The 17612-nt window shown below is 39.4% G+C and overlaps 1 protein-coding gene across 2 annotated transcripts in view; it reads left to right on the forward strand.

The window, feature by feature from the left end:
* Positions 1-17612, forward strand: part of DENND4C (DENN domain containing 4C) — a 127140-nt gene that overhangs the window by 19200 nt on the left and 90328 nt on the right. For both annotated transcript variants that reach the window (XM_061200464.1, XM_061200465.1), the window contains exon 2: positions 15765-16086. In XM_061200464.1, coding sequence (XP_061056447.1) covers positions 15782-16086 — 305 coding nt within the window. In that variant the 5' untranslated portion in view covers positions 15765-15781. The remainder of the gene's footprint in view (positions 1-15764; positions 16087-17612) is intronic.

Below are 17612 nucleotides of genomic sequence, written 5' to 3' on the forward strand. Positions count from 1 at the left end.
GTTTATTTCTTTTCATTCCTTTTTCTTTTTTCTGTTCAGCAGCAGTGAATTCCACCATTCTGTCTTCCAGGTCCCTTATCCGTTCTTGTGCCTCAGTTATTCTGCTATTGATTCCTTGTAGTGAAGTTTTCATTTCATTTATTGTCTTGTTCATCTCTGTTTGTTTGTTCTTTAATTCTTCTAGGTCTTTGTTAAACATTTCTTGCATCTTCTCGATCTTTGCCTCCATTGTTTTTCCGAGGTCTTGGATTATCTTCACTATCATTATTCTGAATTATTTTTCTGGAAGGTTGCCTATCTCCACTTCATTTAGTTGTTTTTTTGGGGTTTTATCTTGTTCCTTCATCTGGTACATAGCCCTCTGTCTTTTCATCTTGTCTGTCTTTCTGTGAATGTGGTTTTTGTTCCACAGGCTCCAGGATTGTAGTTCTTCTTGCTTCTGCTGTCTGTTCTCTGGTGGATGAGGCTATCTAAGAGGCTTTTGCAGGTTTCCTGTTGGGAGGGACTGGTGGTGGGTAGAGCTGGGTGTTGCTCTGGTGGGCAGAGCTCAGTAAAACTTTAATCCGCTTGACTGCTGATGGGTGGGGCTGGGTGGGGCTGGGTGGGGCTGGGTTCCCTCCCTGTTGGTTGTTTGGCCTGAGGCAACCCAACACTGGAGCCTACCTGGGCTTTTTGGTGGCGCTAATGGTGGACTCTGGTGGGGCTCACGCCAAGGAGTACTTCCCAGAACTTTTGCTGCCAGTGTCCTTGTCCCCATGGTGAGCCACAGCCACCCCCTGCCTCTGTAGGAGACCCTCTAACGCTAGCAGGTAGGTCTGGTTCAGTCTCCCCTGGCTTCACTGCTCCTTCCCCTGGGTCCCGATGCGCACACTACGTTGTGTGTGCCCTCCAAGAGTGGAGTCTCTGTTTCCCCCAGTCCTGTCAAAGTCCTGCAATCAAATCCCACTTGCCTTCAAAGTCTGATTCTCTAGGAATTCCTCCTCCCGTTGCCGGACCCCCAGGTTGCGAAGCCTGACGTAGGGCTCAGAACCTTCACTCCAGTGGGTGGACTTCTGTGGTATGTGTTCTCCAGTCTGTGAGTCACCCACCCAGCAGTTATGGGTATTGATTTTGCTGTGATTGCGCCCCTCCTACCGTCTCATTGTGGCTTCTCTTTTGGCTTTTATCATCATGATCTATAACTTAAAGTATTTTAAGCATCTAATTCTGACTTCCATCTCTTTTTCTGCTAGCTCACATACTTTGACACCATATTTTGACACTTCTTGGATTCTATCTAGACCACCAGGCCATTAGTCACACCACTCTTTCACTGTCCGTCATGCGCCTCATACAGTAACTTCTTTCCTTACCCAATTACATTGATTGATTGAATAAAAATGTTAATGCCTGCTAATGTTCTGTACTATTTTGTGGGGTCAGGTTATCATCTCTCTTGTTTCTTCCTTCACTGTAATTAGGGCAGAACTTCAGCCATGATAAAACACAATTCTTTGCAAACTCTGTGTTCCCTTGAACCTGAGCAGCTGAGTGTGATTGGAGAAAACAAACAACAGTGCTGACTGGTCTCACTTTAATTTTATGGCCACGAATATCCCTTGTGCCCTCAGCATTACCTAGTCATTTTGCTCTTCCACTTTCATTACTAAGAAGACTACTTAATCTCTTTTCTTTCCTTACTCTTTTCTCTCTCTTTCTCTCTCTCTGTATGCCAAGTCCTCCATCTGTGCTGCATTCTCTTGTCTATTGAAGGATTTTGCCTCTGGTGTTATCCTTTCTCTGCCCTGCATCATCTTTCTTTCCTGCTGAATCATATTTGCAAGCATAAGAACATGCTGTAACATCTCAAACTGTCTTTCTCTGTCTGTCTCTCTCTCACACACACACCTTTCTTTCTCATGTACAGAAAAATTTGTTGCAAAGACTTGCTCATACTTACTGTTTCTATTTTCTTACTTTGCATTTTCTCTCCAACTTGCTCCAGGCTGGCTCTTCTTCACCTTCACCAACTAAACCCATTCTAGTCAGTGTTCTCAGTCTTAAAGTTCTCTACCTCTCATCAGCATTTGACACGATTGATCAGTCCCTAGTTTTGGGAAAACCTCACTTGGTTTTCTGGATGCCATATCATCCTGAATCTTGTCTGATTTATGACAGTTCCTCCTCAGTCTTGTTTTCTAGCTTCTCTTCCCTTGCCTCAAAAGTTGGAGTGCCCTAGGCTTAGGCCTTATACCTTTTCTGTGTCAGTATTTGTCACTTTTTAGGGTATCTTATTTAATTTTGTGGTTATAAGTATCATTAATTCACTATTGACTCCAGCCTTGATATCTTTATCAAACTCCACACTGTATTGGAGTGCCTTCTCTGCTTGAATGTTTTAGTAGGCCTCTCAGACTTAACTTGTCTGATACAGAATGTTGGGTTTATTTACTCAAACTTACTCTTTCCTCAGACTTTACCATCTCAATATATGGCACCACCATTCACCCTCTTGGTTAGGCCACAAACTGGACGTCATTCTTAGTTTCTCTTTTCCCTCATACCTCCAATCCATCAGTAGCAGTTTTACCTTTAAACTATATCTCAAATCTTGCCATTTCTTGTCACTCCCACTCCTTTGCCTTAATATAAGCCATTATTATCTCTCTTCTGGACTGCTGCAGTTACCTTCTAACTGCACTCCCTGCTTCTGCTCTTTTCTCCCTCTACTCTGTGTACAGCAGCTACTGTGATTTTTTTTTTAAAGACATAGCACTGTCATCTGGAGGCTGCTAGTTGCTTCCCAGCATGTTTAGAATAAAATCTAAAGACCCTACCTAGCCTAAAAGGTCCTGTATGATTTCCCCCTTCACTGACCTCATCTTTCAATAGTCCCCTAAGCTCCAGAGCCATGGCTTTCTTGTTGTTCCTCAAAGATCAAGGTATTTACTTGCCCTTAGGCTTTTTTTTTTTTTTTAAATCTATCAGAGTCCCTCAATCTTTTATTTATTTGTTTATTTTTGGCTGTGTTGGGTCTTCGTTTCTGTGCGAGGGCTTTCTGTAGTTGCGGCAAGCGGGGGCCACTCTTCATCGCGGTGCGCGGGCCTTTCACTATCGCGGCCTCTCCCGTTGCGGGGCACAGGCTGGGCACAGGCTCCAGACGCGCAGGCTCAGTAGTTGTGGCTCACGGGCCCAGTTGCTCCGCGGCATGTGGGATCTTCCCAGACCAGGGCTCGAACTCGTGTCCCATGCATTAGCAGGCAGATTCTCAACCATTGAGCCACCAGGGAAGCCCGCCCTTAGGCTTTTATTTTTTATTTTCTTCCTGCTTGGAATGTTTTCTATTGTCATATGGTTTACTCTTTCCTATCACTTCAACCCCTGCTCAGATTTTATCTCCTTACTTCTTCAAAGAGATCTTCCTTGACTGCACTATAAAAATAAGCACTTCCATTATCACTTTCTTTCCCTGTATCTTGCTTTATTTTTGTTCATAGCATGTATGCTTTCTGAAATTATTTATTTATAAGTCTATAGTTATTTACTGATTATTTCCCAACTATAATGTAAGCTCCATAAAGACATGACATTTGGTATTTTCATTGCTTTAATTCCTCGCATTTAGAACAAGGTCTGAGACTCAGTCATAGGTTATTAATGTACCAGTAATGATTGTTTGGCAAACATAAGAGCTCCTTCCCGGTAGCCACAAAACTGTAAAATACTTATGAATAATCCTAACAAACAATGTAGAAGATCTGGGTGAAGAAAATCATGAGACTTTAGTTAAAGGCTTAAAAAAAAAAAAAATGACCTAAATAAAATGGAGAGCCATACCGTATGCACTTGACTGGAGAACTTAATATTGTAAAGTTGGCTGTTCTCCTTAAATAATCTGGGTTTTAGAGTTGTTCCTAACAAAGATCTCAACTTTTTTCCTCCTGAAACTTGATAAGCTGGGATGAGTAAGCCTGGAAAGTTTTTTTTTTTTCCACTCTTCCAGTGAGTATTTATTATTAGTTAAGCCATGATTCAGGATCCCAGGGTGGGGATCACCACGTACCCAGGTCCCCCTTCACCACCCTGAGCAGAAGGATGGAGGACAGAAGAGGAGAGGTGGAGCCAGTTCAGATCTTCCCTGGAAACATGCCTCTGCCCAGTGGTCATCCCAGGTTGACACCCAGGCTATGGGGCAGAGAGACTTGTACACACACCAGTATCATTCACACATGGAGACATCACCTCCTTTAGCAGACATTGCCTTCTCACAGTGGTGGAAGCCTAGGTAGTTCCGCCAGCAGTTCCTGGTCTGGCTCTGGTTGGGGAAGTGGCTGTCAAAAGGAGCAGGCTGATAGTTCTTGATTTTGGAGTTGATGTCCTCTGCCATGGTGCTGACTCCTAAAGACACCCCTGAAGCCGCTGGAAGCTCAATGTGACCCTCATCAAAGATGCCAGTCAAGCCTGGAAAGTTTTTAAAAGGGTGACGAGGGAGTTTATCTACCACATCAAAAAACATATAGAACTGTTATAATTAGCTGTGGGTGGTACTAGCTTGGAAATTGGCTAATGAAACAAAATAGAGGTTAGATTTTTTTTTTAGGATTATATAGGATTTTAGTATATATGATTTTAGTATTTAGTATGTAGATAAAGGTGAGAAAAGAATTCATCAGTAAGTTAACCGTTCCATTATAAGTAGATGACATGATTATACATGCTATAGAGCATTTGTAAAGCAGTGATACCCATTAGGTATATTTGAGGTGTGTAGGGCTCTTGCAGTTAAGGATCTAGTTAATGTATGCCTTTAGGTCATCTTCTGTTTCATAAAATATTTCCCTCGCTTCTTCACGGATTCATTTTTTGATCTGATAGTGTGTTTACCTCTCTTCCTTTTAATTTGTTATTACTTCCACTGTGTATTTAGTAGTCAAATAAACTTAACAGAATTTTTAAAATAAACTGTCATTAAACGGACTCTGAATGAGAGACTGAAATGCATTAAGTATGTATGTTTTGCTGCTTTGTGATATCTATTGCAGTTTTTTTTTATTTTATTTTATTTATTTATTTATGGCTGTGTTGGGTCTTCGTTTCTGTGCGAGGGCTTTCTCTAGTTGCGGCAAGTGGGGGCCACTCTTCATCGCGGTGCGCGGGCCTCTCACTATCGCGGTCTCTCTTGTCGCGGAGCACAGGCTCCAGACGCGCAGGCTCAGCAATTGTGGCTCACGGGTCTGGTCGCTCCGCGGCATGTGGGATCTTCCCAGACCAGGGCTCGAACCCGTGTCCCCTGCATTGGCAGGCAGATTCTCAACCACTGTGCCACCAGGGAAGCCCCTCTTTCATTTTTGATGTTATTTGTTTGGGCCCTTTTTTTTTCTCATGATATATCTGGCTAAATGTTTATCAATTTTGGTTATCTTTTCAAAGCATCAGCTGAGTTTCACTGATCTTTTCTATTGCTTTTTTTTTTTTTTTTTAGTCTCTCTTTTATTTCTGCTCTGATCTTTATGATTTCTTTCCTTATACTAATTTTGGGTTTGGTTGCTCTTCTTTTCCTGGTTCCTTTAGCTATAAGTTTAGGTTATTTGAGATTTTTCTTGTTTTCTGAGGTAGACTTGTATCGCTGTAAACTTCCCTCTTAGAACTGCTTTTGCTATGTACCATAGATTTTGGATTGTTGTATTTTCATTTTCATTTGTCTCCAGGTATTCTTTGATTCCCTCTTTGATTTCTTCAGTGACCCATTGGTGTTTTAGTACCATATTGTTTAGCCTCTACATGTTTGTGTTTTTTGCAGTTTTTTTCCTTGTAGTTGATTATTAGTCTCATAGCATTGTGTTCAGAAAAGATGCTTGGTATGATTCAGCCAGTCTGTCTCTTTTATTTTTGGTTGGGGGGGGGCACCAAAATTTTTATTAGAACAAGAACCTTCTTGTTCTCTTTTAACATTAAAATCATTATAAACCAAATTAATCTCTTTTGACCCAGAGTTGTGATGGGAATCATCAAGTTACAATATGCTTTTATGTTTCTCTGGTCCCTCTCAACCTCTGGCTGTCACTTGTCCTTTCTTGGCTATTCCTTAACAATGTATTCCAGTCTCTGTTAATAGGGTCTAAAACTATCAACCTCATTGTTCTGAAGTTTAAAAGAATGCTAAGCACTAAGTTAGGCTCTCAGGAACAGACTCCAACATTTCCTCCACACCCTTTGACATAGCTCCTTCTCGTATGTCATGGGCTGAGGAACCAAAGAACCTGTAAACCAAGAACAGGGGTATAAAGTCCATAGGCCACATGAGGGCCTGGATGGTAAAGTGCATGGGCTTTGTGACCACCACTGCCACCTTCCAGTCTAAGGAAGGACTGACTGAGTGAGCATTTCCAAAACTCCTGAGCTCAAGGTTCCCTGTGGGTAACTCCCATGTACCTCCATCATGACTAGGGCTGGAGGAGGGACTTCTCAATTCCCCCCGCCACACTTGGAACAGTATGAGGGATGCAGCAGAGGCTAAAGACTGAGTGACGAGCCTCAGGGAGTTGATGGGGACAATATCAAACCAGTCGCATAGTTGGTGCCATTTGCTCTTGGGGAGGAGACGTGGGACCCAGGCAATGACAGCCGCTGGAAGGCAAAGGGCCGGCCTGGTTCTCAATAGCAGTAGTGATAAGGCTTGAAGGGGCCATCACAGGACATGGCCAGGTACTGGGCCTGCTTCTCAGTCAGCTTGGTTAGCTTCATACTCAGCTTGCCCAGGTGGGCTTTAGCCACTGCTTCATCCACCTTGAGCAGGAAGTGGACCCTGACAGGGTACTTGTCTGGGGGTGTCCACAGCTCAATCTGTGCTAGCACCTGGTTGGTGAAGGAGTTGCTCATCACAAAACTTGGGTGGCCCATGGCACAGCCCAAGTTGAGCAGCTGGCCCTTGGCCAGCAGGATGATGCGGCACCCATTCTTCAACAAGTAGTGGTCCACCTGGGGATTGATGTTCACCTTCTCCACAACATTCTCGTTCAGCCACTTGACATCAGTCTCCACATCAAAGTGTCTGATGCAGTCTGTGTCTTTTGATTGGAGTGTTTAGGCCATTTACATTTAAAGCAATTATTGATAGGTGTGTACTTATTGCTGTGTTGTTCATTGTTTTCGTAGTTTTTTTGTTTCTTTTGCTTTCTTCCCTTGTGATTTGATGATTATGTTTAGTAGTATGTTCGGATTTCTCTCTCTTTTTGTGTATATATCCATTATAGATTTTTGGTTTTTGATTACCATGACATTTATATGTAGCAATCTGTGTTTATGTGTGTGTGTGTATGTATGTATATGTGTGTGTATATAAATGATTATTCTAAGTTGCTGATCTCTTAATTTCAAATGCATTTTAACAGTCTTGCATTTTTGTTTCAACTCCCTCCTGACATTTCCTGTTTTTGACATCATATTTAACATCTTATTGTTTTCTGTATCACTTAACTACTTGTTGCGGATGTAGATGATTTTACTACATTTGTCTTTTAACCTTCTTACTAGCTTTATAAGTGGTTGATTTACTACCTTTATTTTATGTTTGTCTTTATCAGTGAGATTTTTCCTTTTGTAATATTTATTTTTCTAGTTGTGGCCTTTTATTTCCCACTTTAGAGAAGTCCATTTAACATTTCTTCTAAAGATGCTGGGTCCTGAGCCCTCTGGTGGATGTAGCTGGGTCCTGAGGTGGGTGGGGTGGGTGTCTTAAGACAGCTGGCCTGCAGGTTGGTAGGGCTATGTACCTGCCTGGGTAGCTGCGTGGCCTGAGGTGTCCCAGTACTGGTGCTCACAGGCTGGTGAGCTGGGCCAGGTCCCAGTGCTAATAAGTTAGAGGGAGGGGAATTCCCTGGTGGTCCAGTGGTTAGAATGCCGTGCTTCCAGTGCAGGGGGCGTGGGTTCAATCCCTGGTCAGGGAACTAAGATCCCACATACCATACAGTGTGGCCAAAAAAAAAAAAGAGAAAGAAAAAAAGAGTTTACTTAAAGTAAAAAAAAAACACAAATATTAATAAAAAAAAAATAAGTTAGAGGGAGGATTCCAAAATGACAGTTGCCAGCCCCAGTGTCCTCATGGTAGAATGAGCCCCCACAAATTTTTGCCACCAGCGTCCATGTCCTCAGGGTACGCTCCAGTTGCCTCCTGCCTCTCCAGAGGCTCTCTAAGATCAGCAGGTGGGTCCAACCCAGGCTCCTTTCAAATTACTGCTTAGTCCCTGGTTCTTGGAATGTGTGAGATTTTGAGCATGCCCTTTAAGAGTGAAGTCTTTATTTCCTACAGTCCTCTGGATAAGCCCCATTGGCCCTCATAGCCAAACATCATGGGGGCTCATCTTCCTGGTTGCAGAATCCCTGGGCTGGGGAGCCCGATTTGGGGCTCCTTGGGGAGGACCTCTGCAGTTGTAATTATCCTCTTGCTTGTGGGTTGCCCACCTGGAGATGTGGTTCTTTACCATATCGTGTCTCCACTCCTCTTTTTTTTTCATTATTTCTTTATATTTTCAGTTGTAGAACATCTTTTCCACTAGTTTTCAGGTCTTATCAATAGTTGCTCTGTAAATAGTTGCAATTTTGGTGTGCCCTTGGGAAGAGGTAAGCTCAGGGTCTTCCTATTCTGTCATCTTGGTCACTTTTCTACCCAGTAGTTTTAGTATGCATTGGTAATTCTTGCTTGAATGTGAATACTGTGATGCTTGTAAAATGGTTTTTAATCATTCTTTCTGTGTTTATTAGTGTGTATTCTGTTTTGAAGAGCCTTCCTTTCCTTCCTTCACTTTCATTCATTTACTTTATAATATCAGTACGGACTCAAGGCTTAAAAGAAAGTCAGTGTTTTATAATCCATCATTGTCACTCATTTTAATGCTGAAATTGTTCCCAGATTGGCCAATGGGAGACTCATCAAGCTAGTTTCTGTGTCCTTTTGATAGGAGCCCCCATTAGTCTTTGAGCAGTGCTTTTTTTTTCTCTGCCTTGCATAAGATGTTCTAGGTGCATCCTGTGCTTTTTTTGCCCAGCCTTGGAATTGGCCATTTCTCCAAGGAGCTCTAGTATCTCATGGCTGGGAAATGTCTTTAAGAAACAGTGATATAGGTGCTGGATTTGTTTGTTGCTGGTGGGGTAACACAGCTGGTGGGTTTTCTTTTTAGCAGATAGAAGGAGGAGATACACCCACTCACACATACATATTTTACAGTTTTATTGAGCTATAATTCATACACCACACAATTCACCCATTTAAAGTATACAATTTATTGGTTTTTAGTGTAGTCACAGATTGCTCAACTATCATCACAATCAATTTTAGAACATTTTTATTCCCTCAAAAAGAGACCCCATACCCATTAGCAGTCATTCTCCATTTCCCCCAACACCCAGGCCTAGCAGCCAACAAGTTTCTCTTTCTGTACATTTGCCTATTCTGCACATTTCATATAAATGGAATCATACTATATGTGGTCTTTTGTGACTGACTTTTTCCACTTAGCATAATGTTTTCACGGTTCATCCATGTTGTGGCATGTATCAGTATTTAATTTCTTTTTATTGCTGAATGATAGTCCATTGTATAGATGTACTACATTTTATTTATCCCTTTGTCAGTTGATGGACATTTGGGCTATTACCATTTCTTTTCTGTTATCAATAATGTTGACACATGTGTATTTAAACATTTTTATTTTTGAATTATTTTAGGTTTACAGAAAGGTTGAAAAAATAGTACAGAGATTTCCTGTATTTTTCTATGGCTAACATTTTATATTACCATAGTACATTTGTCAAAACTAAGACATCAACATTGTTACATTGTTGTCAACTAAAATCCAAATTTTAATTTCACTAATTTTTACATTAATAAAAATTTTTCTATTCTGTGATCCAGTTCAAGGTACCACATTGCCTTCAGTGCATATATATTTTAAAATCATGAGTTCATACTGATACCTCTAATTCCATTCTAAAACAGAGATTCTTACTTGTCTTCTCCCGTCCCTTATTTGTATCTCCCTTTTCTCATAGCAAGAGCTCTGGTCTCCTACAATTATGCAATCATAGAGTACATATATTGATAGAATAATTTCAGAATTGCTACAAATATACCAGTTTTTAAAAAAAAGCCTTCTAAGTAAAGGTTAAGATTTATTTTCAGTTCTTCACGTAGGTCTTTTTCCATACCCTTCTATGTGATTACATTATCAATTTTATATAGGTTAGGTTCATTGGCTCACATATCTTTCATGGTGAAGTTAGGTATTTAACCAGGTCAGTATTTTTTTTTTTTAATAAATTTATTTATTTATTTATTTTTGGCTGCGTTGGGTCTTCGTTGTTGTACACGAGCTTTTCTCTAGTTGTGGTGAGCAGGGGCTGCTCTTCGTTGCGGTGCGTGGGCTTCTCATTGTGGTGGCTTCTCTTGTTGCAGAGCACGGGCTCTAGGCGCGTGGGCTTCAGTAGTTGTGGCTTGCGGGCTCTAGAGCGCAGGCTCAGTAGTTTTGGCTCACAGGCTTAGTTGCTCCGCAGCATGTGGGATCTTCCCCGACCAGGGCTCGAACCCATATCCCCTGCACTGGCAGGCGGATTCTTAACCACTGCACCACCAGGGAAGTCCCTAACCAGGTCAGTATTTTTTAAATGAAATTTAGAAATTGTTCTTTTTTTGATATTTAATCTTTAGAGTGAATATAACCTGCTTATGTGTTTTGTTTGAACTTACTAGTGTTTAAGGATTTTGAATTAGTTGCTGATACTTTAAAACTTGGAGATTTACATTAAAAATCCAGATTATTCCAATGCTCGACTCTGTACAGTCAGGGTAAAGTTGGAAAGGAACTAACTGGGCTCTCTAAGGCCCTGGCAGTCACACTTGGCACGAGAGGTAGATGACACATGTTTAGGTCACAAGAGTTCTACCCTGGAATGTTGGGGGAAAAAATCCGGATTATTTTGGCTTCCCTTGAAAAGACAAAAAGGAAATTCTGGTTTTGTCCAGTCTGTTTGGCAACAATTGGATGGATCTGAACAGTAGTGGCTGCCTGTGGTCTCTAGTTCCCACAACTCTTATATCCTGTATGACCCCTTTAAAGCATTTGTGTTTTCAGCCTTTCTTTACAGCCCTCCTTCTTTACAAAACTTTCAGTTGAGGTGCAACAGTAGAGAATTACACTGCTTTGTGTTCTTAAAAATAAACTGATTTTATCTGAAATGACTTGCTTTTTCAATTTTGTAGCTCCATGATCCAGCCAGCATAACTGATGTTGATAATGCTTTCTAAATGGAATCACTAAGGCACTATTTTAAATTGCTTAAATGTAGCAAATAACTTTGATAATACTCTAGTTTCTTTGTGGTTTAAACAGTGTTCATTTTTCATTCTGTATGGTTTGGAACACCAAGGAACACATAGTTTTGAACCTTTAAAAAACTCTTTTTGTTACAATGAGAGGAATTTTGTAAACTACATTTAGCCTTGTAAATTGAAGTTAATAATATTTTGTTGATATTAACAGTATTTATTTATTAAAATGTATGCCATTCTAAACAGTAAGGTGAAATGAAATTGATTCGGAAAGGTTATCTTGGCTATAGTTGGAAAATGAAGTCTAATATTTAACTATATATCTAAGTTTTTAATAAATATTTTAATATTTTTTAAAAGGTTTTGTTAATACAGGCTCATTTTTACCAGAGATAAAGAAGGTCGTTTTGTAATGATAAAAAGGTCAGTTCATCGAAAGGATAATTCTAAATAGTTATGCCCTTAATAACAGAGCTTCAAAGTACATGAAGCAAAAACTGATAGAACTGAAAAGAGACATCAACAGATCTATAATTATAGTCAGAACTATAGTTTCAATACCACTCTTAATAATTGATTGAACAAGTGGACAAAATCTGCAAGGATATATAGATTTGAACAACACTAATAACCTTCTTGACCTCTCTCCAACAACAAAACACACATTCCGCTAAAATGCACATTGTATAATTATCAAATAGACTATATTCTTAGCCATAAAACTAATCTCAATAAACATAAAAGACTTCAAGTCATACACAGTATATCCTCTGAGCACAGTGTAATTAAGTTAGAAGTCAGTAACCGAAAGATTCTTGGAAAATTTCCAAGTACAAAATTTGGAAACTGCAAAACATACTTTAAATAGCCCATTGGTCAAAGAAAATAAGAAAGAGAAATTTTAAAATATTTTGAACTGAATAAGAAGAAAACATACCTGAATCTGTGGGATGCCACTAAAACATTATTTGGGGGGGGGGTGCATTTTAGCTCTAAATACCTACATTAGGAAAGAAGAAAGACCTCAAATCAATGGCCTCCACTTCCACCGTAGGAAACTAGAAGAAGAAGAGCAAATTAAAGTCTACATAGGGACTTCCCTGGTGGTCCAGTGTTTAAGACTCCGGGCTCCCAATGCAGGGGGCCTGGGTTGCATCCCTGGTCAGGGAATTAGATCTCGCATGCTGCGACTAAGAGCCCGCATGCCGCAACGAAGATCCCACATGTGGCAACAAAGATCCCATGTGCACACAACTAAGACCCAGCACAGGCAAATAAATAAATAAATATTAAAAAAAAAAATAAGGTCTACATAAACAGAGGAAAGGAAGTAATAAAGTTCAAAGTAGAAATCAATGAAATAGAAAAGCAATAGAAAAAAACCCGTGAAACTGAAAGCTGGTTCTTAGAGAAGATCAATAAAATTGACAGTTTTCTAGCCAGACTGATCAGGATAAAAAGAGAGAAGACATAGACTTACCGATATCAAGAATGAGAGATGTGACATCACTACATAATCTACAGATACTAAAAGGGTAATAAGGGAATATTATGAAGAATTTTATACAGTAAATTACACAACTTAGATGAAATGGACAAATTCCTTGCCATAGACTCAATGTGTATGCCCTCCCCCAATTCTTATGTTAAAACGTTATCCCCAGTGTGATGGTATTTGGAGGTAGGGCTTTGGGAGGTGCTTTGGTCATGTGGATGAAACCCTCATGAATGGTATTAGTGTCTTTCTAAAAGAGACTCCAGGAAGACCCCTTGTTCCTTTCCACCCTGTGAAGTTACAGTGAAAAGACAGCCTTCTATGAACTAGGAAGCCAGCCATCACTAGACACTGAATCTGCCAGTGCCTTGATCTTGGACTTCCCAGCCTCAAGAAATAAATTTTTTGTTGTTTATAAGCCACCCAACCTATGGTATAGCAGCCTGAATGGACTAAGACCTTCACAAACTATGAAAGTTTACTCAAGAAGAAATACGTAATCTGAATTGCCCTATTTGTTAAAGGAAATGAATTTATAGTTTAGAACCTACCCTCAAAGAAAACTCTAGACCCAGATAATTTCACAGGTGAATTCTATCAAACATTTAAGGAAGAAATAATAACAATTCTATACAAACTCTTCCTGAAAATTGAAGAGGGGGAAAGTCTTCCCGACTCATTCTGTGAGACTGACATTACCTTGATGTGAAAACCAGATAAAGACATTACAAGAGGAAAAAAACAAAAAAACCCAAAAACTATAGACAAGTATCCCTCATTAACATATATAAAATTATAAACAAAATTTTAGTGAACAGAATCCAAGAATGTATGAAAAGGATAATGTATGCATGGAAAATAAGCACATGAAAAGGTGGTCAGCATTACTAGTTATTAGAAAGATACAAATTAAAACTATAGCTAAGTATCACTGTAGACATAGTAGAATCTAGTTTAAATTAAAACGACTGACCTTATAGAGTGTTGGAGAAGATGTGGAACAGCGGCACTCTCATATACTGACGATAGGAATGTAAAACGGTATACTCACTCTAGAAAAGTATTTGGCACTTTTTTAGAATTGCATATGCCTACCAGGTGATCTAGCCATTCCATCTTAGAATTTACCTAAGGTAAATGAAAGCATACGTGCACACAGCTTGTACGTGGGTATTCATGATAGCTTTATAATAGCCCCAAACTGAAAATAACCTATATGTTTATTAACATGGGTGAATGGATAAACATTTTGTAGTATATTCAACAGTGGAATATTACTCAGCAATAAAAACGAATGAACTGTTGATATAAACAGTAACATGGATGAATCTCAGAATAATTACAATGAGTGAAAGGAGCCAGACAAAAAAGAATATACTGTATGATGTCATTTATATCAATTCTAGAAACTAATCTGTAGTGACAGAAAGCAGGTCACTCCTTGCCTGGGGAGGGAGGGATGATGAAGGGGTACAAGAATATTTTGGATGTGGATGGATGTGTTCACTATCTTGATTGTGATATGGTTTCACAGGTGTATGCATTTGTGAAAACTTACCAAACTGTACACTTTAAAATATGTGCATTTTATTGTATGTAAATTATACCTCAGTAAAGTTTTTTAAAAAGCACATAAAATCCATAGAAATATTTAAAATTCCAGGGACTTCCCTGGTGGTCCAGTGGATAAGACGCTGTGTTCCCAATGCAGGGGTCCCGGGTTCGATCTCTGGTCGGGGAACTAGATCCTGCGTGCATGCCGCAACTAAGCGCCCGCATGCTGCAACTAAAGATCCCGCATGCCACAACTAAGACCCGGTGCAGCCTAAATAAGTAAATAAATAAATAAATATTTAAAGAAAATAAAATTTCAAAAGCTTAATTTTATTTTTAGAGGTATTGAGTTTAAAGATAATAGAAATCTTGACTCAGTGTTCATATTCTCTAGGTTTCTACCATGTATTACCTAAGTCTCTTAATACGTATTTTGTATAACTTTGTCTTCTTTGGTTATGGTTTTTTATGCTCTGTCTGGTATCTATATATGAAATAGTTAATGACCCCTAAACTTACTTAGTTTATACGGTGTTTACATAAAGTTTTTTAACTATAGGGACAGACTCCTGATTGGATTAAGAGACTGGTTTAATTATGTTTATTACTAGTACCTTTATCTTTTCTGTTAGACTTTGAATAATTTATGATGAACTCATTTCGTTTGTTTAAATGTGAAGTTCGCTCTAGGAATTCTGTAACTCAAAAGAGAATGACTTTTAAAAAATAGTATGAATTTTGTTCATTATGTGCATTTTGCTGAAAGGAAAGCACCGTAGCCCACTTCTGATAGTTTGATTATCCTTAACAGGGCCTTAGGCACATAATAGGATCATAGTTGAATTACAAATGAATCGATGCCGTAAACTTGTACTTCATACGAGGTAAAAGCTGACAAGATGATATCAAAACAAGCTTCTTGGGTTTCCCTGGTGGCACAGTGGTTAAGAATCCGCCTGCCAATGCAGGGGACACGGGTGCGAGCCTTGGTCTGGAAAGATCCCACGTGCTGCAGAGCAACTAAGCCTGTGTGCCACAACTACTGAGCCTGCGCTCTAGAGCCTGTGAGCCACAAGTGCTGAGCCCACGTGCCACAACTACTGAAGCCCACCGCAATGAGAAGCCTGCGCACTGCAACGAAGAGTAGCCCCGGCTCGCCACAACTAGAGAAAGCCCGTGCGCAGCAATGAAGACCCAACGTGGCCAGAAATAAATAAATAAATAAATAAATTTATTATTTTTTTAAAAAAACAAAAATACAGTCTTCTTCTACAGAATAACAATTTGATTATAAATCCAACTGGGAAGTGTGCCTGTTAATCACTTGTTAACTTAGGAGTATTTTAATTTAGTGAGTTAGGATAAAGCATTTTATTTAATTGATGTCTTTTTTTTTTTCTTCCTCTCTTCTAGGATATATAGAAGCAGCCATGATAGAAGACAAAGGGCCAAGAGTGACTGACTACTTTGTTGTGGCAGGTCTCACTGATACATCTACTCTTTTGGATCAAGAAATAAATCGTTTAGATACTAAGTCTACTGGACCTAAAGCTCCAATTACAGACATTGCAGTTATTAACAAATCAGCTGGGGAAACAGTACCTGAGGGTTACACCTGTGTTGAAGCCACTCCGTCAGCTCTCCAGGCAAACTTGAACTATGGAAGTCTGAAAAGCCCAGAACTGTTCCTCTGTTATAAGAGAGGGAGAGATAAACCACCCCTTATTGACATTGGGTACGGTGACTTATTTTCTTTTGCTATAGTGAAGCGAATAAAATTTATTTAAGGTTCATGGCAATAGAAATTCAAAATCCTTGATAGTTCTATTATTATTTGTTACTTCAAAATCAAGTATAGTAAGATATTATGTATCTCTGTCCGTCCTTACTGAATTTCTCTGTATAGGATTGAGTCATTAGATTATTTCCTTTCAAAAGTATATTGAAATGAAGGCGTTAGAGCCTGAAATGTGATTTCATTTCTGTTTGTACGTATCAGATAAGCTTATTAATTAAACATAAAAGAACAAAAAGCTATAATAAAAGACAGTATATTTTTAAGGAGCTAGTTGGGTTACGCGATGAGCTTTTGTGAAGCTCTGAACTCATTTAACAAAGGAACATTCCTGTTTTAAAAAATACAATTGGGACTTCCCTGACAGTCCAGTGGTTAAGACTCCCTGCTTCCACTGCAGGGGGCACGGGTTTGATCCCTGGTTGGGGAACTAAGATCCTGCATGCCATGGGGCATGGCCACAAACACACAAAAAAGATGAAAAATACAATTGCACTGTGTGGTTTTTAATGCCAGGAGCAAAGCATTTACGGTTTAGAAGGAGTATAGTTGTTATGAGGTATTTAGTGTCTAGTCCACAGCCAATGAAGATCATTCTTCTGTGTAAAAGCTTTTTCTCCAAAAATGTCTATGTTGACTCTTCTTTAAATAAGATGTGCTTTGAGAATGCCTATAATACTTTACCATATATACATGTCATGTATTAAGCTCTTCTGCTCATTATAATTACCATCAGTTAGTACAAACATATGTATTTGAGAGCATCTTGGGAAATATTCGGGATCAATTTGTTCATTTATGCAAAACACGCAGTTGGAATTTTGATGGGGATTGCATTTAATCTGCATATCAATTTGGGGGGAGTATTGCCATCTTTACCATATTAAGTCTTCCAAACTATATGAGTTGTCTTTCCGTTTATTCAGGTCTTATTTCTTTTAGCACTGTTTTATGGTTTTTAGTGTACAAGTCTTTCACCTCCTTAATTAATTTTTAAAAATATTTATTTATTTTATTTATTTGGTTGCGCTGGGTCTTAGTTGTGGCAGGTGGCCTCCTTAGTTGTGGCTCTCGGGCTCCTTAGTTGCAGCTCACCCGGCTCCTTAGTTGTGGCATGCGAACTCTTAGTTGCAGCATGCATGTGGAATCTAGTTCCCTGACCAGGGATCGAACCCAGGCCCCCTGCATTGGGAGCACAGAGTCTTAACCATGGCACCACCAGAGAAGTCCCTCCTTAATAAAATTTATTAAATATTTCATTCTTTTGGATTCTGTCATAAACAGGATTATTTTCTTAATTTCTTTTTCGGATTGTTCATTGCTGATGTATGGCAACACAGGTGGGTTTTATCAACTTCATGTGTTAATCTTATACCCTGCAATTTTGCTGAATTTGTTAGCTCTAATAGCTTTCTTGTGGATTTTGGGGGTATTTTTTATTGTATAGGATCATGTCATTTGCAAAT

This window comes from Eubalaena glacialis, chromosome 9 (assembly GCF_028564815.1).
Source record: "Eubalaena glacialis isolate mEubGla1 chromosome 9, mEubGla1.1.hap2.+ XY, whole genome shotgun sequence".
Classification (NCBI taxonomy): Eukaryota; Metazoa; Chordata; class Mammalia; order Artiodactyla; family Balaenidae; genus Eubalaena; species Eubalaena glacialis.